The sequence below is a fragment of the Somniosus microcephalus genome, chromosome 19, assembly GCF_052327205.1.
Source record: "Somniosus microcephalus isolate GS21.2 chromosome 19, FLI_Smic_1.0, whole genome shotgun sequence".
Lineage (NCBI taxonomy): Eukaryota > Metazoa > Chordata > Chondrichthyes > Squaliformes > Somniosidae > Somniosus > Somniosus microcephalus.
In genome coordinates this window covers 22419550-22422743 of record NC_141005.1, presented here as the reverse complement: position 1 = coordinate 22422743, position 3194 = coordinate 22419550, and the positions used below count along the sequence as shown (strand labels likewise).

General features: G+C 47.6%; 1 protein-coding gene across 1 annotated transcript in view; it reads right to left on the bottom strand.

Moving 5' to 3' along the window:
- LOC147103622 (sodium- and chloride-dependent GABA transporter 1-like) overlaps positions 1-2227 on the bottom strand; it is a 90184-nt gene extending 87957 nt beyond the window's left edge. Inside the window, exon 1 of the mRNA XM_085961367.1 lies at positions 1821-2227. Coding sequence (XP_085817493.1) covers positions 1821-2064 — 244 coding nt within the window. The 5' untranslated portion in view covers positions 2065-2227. The remainder of the gene's footprint in view (positions 1-1820) is intronic.
- Positions 2228-3194: the final 967 nt, after the last annotated feature.

Below are 3194 nucleotides of genomic sequence, written 5' to 3'. Positions count from 1 at the left end.
TATGGTTAAACATGCTGCCCTACACCAAGTCCCACTCTCCCACAACCGTTGTCTTCCTTTGACTCCATGTTGCCCCCAATACATTTGGCGCAAACTCTGGTGGGCTCAGTGTTGGAGGGTTGACAAGCCTCCTTTGAGTCACCCAAGGAGTTGCCTGGAATGGGGCACGGATCTCTTGGGCGGGGCGATCTGTGCACTATAAATTTCCAGTCAGCAGCAGCAACTCCACCCACCACCCCCTTCACGACATCACTGGCTGCTGCTCAGTGAAGTCACCCCCAGCGCTGCAGAGAGCCGGGACCAGCTTAGAGAATTTAAATCTGTGCAAAGAAAGCCACCAATCAAACACATTCAAAACAAATCCCACAGGATGCTTGTATTTGAATTAAATGGTATTGGACCCTACCCTGGTGCAAGCATAAACCACACCTTTCTGGTTAGGGAGGTCTCGCCAAGAGAATGGGACTGCCACTCACCATGGAAGTGTCCTCCTGACCCCAATCAACATTTCAGCCAAGGGTTATTTGGTGCTGATGCCAGGGTCAAAGGCTCTTATCGGGGAGTAGTGCTAAACTGGGGCTGGGAACATCATTTAGCCCCTCGAGCCATTCAATGAGATCGTGGCTGATCTGCGACCCAACTCCATATCCCTCAAGTCCTTTGGTTAACAAAAAAAAAATCATTCCGATTTAAAATTAATTGATCTAGCATCAATTGCCGTTTGCGGAAGGGAGTTCCAAACTTTTACCAACTTGTGCGTAGTTTCCTAATAGTCTAAAAATTAGAGCCCAAGCCAGACCTATGTCCCCACGTCCTGTACTCCCCAACCAGCAGAAATTGCTTCTCGCCATGTATCCTCTCTGTCCCCCTTAATATCTTGAAAACTTCAATCAAATCATCTGGTAACCTTCTAGAAACTCAGTGGTGGACCTTGGTGAAAAAATACATCCAAATGTGTAACAGCTGGGGCATCTACTTTTCTCTAAAGAAGCTGTTATGAAAGCAAACACTATACAAGTCAAACAGTGAAACATGATATAAAAAAAGTTACACACAAAACCCTTCTCACAATTGACCTGCCACACACAAAGGAAGAGGCAGCCTGTTTGATTTGCTTGAAAAAACACTTTTTATTTTCTGGCTAAAATACTACTTCTGGTGCCAGTGCACAGAAATGCATCGAGAGCAACTGCACAGGCTCCTCTCTGGAAACCGCCCCCAGCCCCTCTCCGCCAACATCTGAAGTGCCAATAGGGTCACCAGCTTCAGGTTAACCATTTCAATACTGACTTTCCCAGCGTTGGCCTGCACTGACCATCTCCCAACATTACAGGAGATTTATGACCAGAATGAGAAAGGCCCCCAAAAAAAATATCAACTTTATGCAGCGATTCAGTTACTCCATTGCTCCCGAGTGGGATTAAACATGTTACCCCCCACCCCAAGTCCCATTCTCTCACCACTGCTGTCCCCCAGTACATGCAACTCCAAACCCTCCCGTTTACAAATGGCCTCAGCCCACTGCAAGTCTATGGGAGTCATGTCGTTTAGTCCTGTAACTCTAGCTTCCTTTACATTCCCCCCAGGACTCGATTCAGCAGCAGATAACCCATCCTCAAAATCCTAGATCTGGCCCTCTCTCCCCCCTCCTTTTAAAAACCTCAACTCAAAACCCCCCTCGTGTTTCCACCATGCTTTTGGTCTCCCGAGTCTTGTTCAAATGCCCTTCCGCAGGCGAAACACCCTTGGAAGGGAAGGGGGGCGGTTCCCCCTTGACGCGATGTTGAAATGCAGATTCTTGCCCCTTCAGCCCGGCTTACCTCCCCCGCTCTTGTAGCACAGGTACGGGAACCTCCAGACGTTGCCCAGCCCCACCGCATAGCCGACACAGGCCAGCGTGAACTCCAGCCGGCGGCCCCAGGTCTCCCTGCCTCGCCGGGGGACGGCGGGGAGCGAGCAGCGGAGCTCCTTCACCGGAGCCTCGCCTCCCGTGTCCGGCTCCAGTCTCAGTTTCGCCGCCGCCGACATCACCCCATCCTCGGTGTTCTGCGCGCCGAGACCCATGTCTGTCTGTGTGAGAGAGCTGGCTGGGCGACAGTGACTGTACAGTGTGGAGCCGGCCCGTTAACTGCAACAGCGCCACCTCTTCAATCGAAAAGTCTGACACACTGTAACCACTGGGGCCTGTGTCACCTTTTATCCATTGATTCCCTCTCTCAGCTCCTCCTTTCAGTCCCCACCACCAAACAGTTCATCAATATTTAATGCCCTGCCCCTTGTCAGTCAATCATTCCTTCCTCTCTCAGTTCAAATGCTTTATTGGCATGAGAGTTTACAGAGAACCATATTGCCAAAGCTTACATAGCAAAAAGGTACAGTTTTCCAACATTCTGTAGGTGTCAATCGATTTGACATTTGTTGGGTACATACAATATTACTTTTAAACAATATTAATTTTAAACAGTCTTTCTACTTCATTTGGTACGTTCAATATTAATTTTAAACAGTCTTACTTTTAAACAGTCCTCAGGTTGTGACATGTTGTTACATATTTAGCCCCAAGGTATGGTCTGTCTCCTTCTCCTAGGACTAATCTCAATTTTGACAGATCATCCAATTCCTTGAAATCTGGGGTTGTTTGGCTTAGCTTGTTGAATAATATGTTTCTTGATGTGTTGAATTTTTCGCATTTTAGGAGGAAATGCATTTCTGTTTCAACCTCGCCAGCCAGACATTGATCGCATATTCTATTCTCTCTAGGCTGCCAGGATTTCTTGTATCTGCCTTTTTCAATTTCCAGTTGGTGGTCGCTTAGTCTGTACCTGGTGAGGGTCTGTCTCTGTTTTGTGTCTCTGATGGTCGTGAGGTAGTCTGCAAGTTTATATTCTCTTTTTAGGGCCCGGTAACATTCTAATCTGCTTTGGCTTTCGGTTATTTTGTTCCAATGTTCCAGGTAGGTTTCTTTGCATTTTTTAATGATTTGGTTCACTCGGATTGGTGTTTGGACGGCTGTGTTGGTCTGGGGCTGGTCAGGGTCCGGCTGAGTACTTAGTTTCAGTAGCAGCTGACTCAGGGGACTCTTTTCTGGGTTTAGCTCTTGGGTCTGAAAGGCTTTGAAATGAAGGGTGTCTGGGGAGCTAGATTTGAGGTGATTTAGGAAGTTTAGTGCTCGTTTTTGGATGTTTATTATCAGT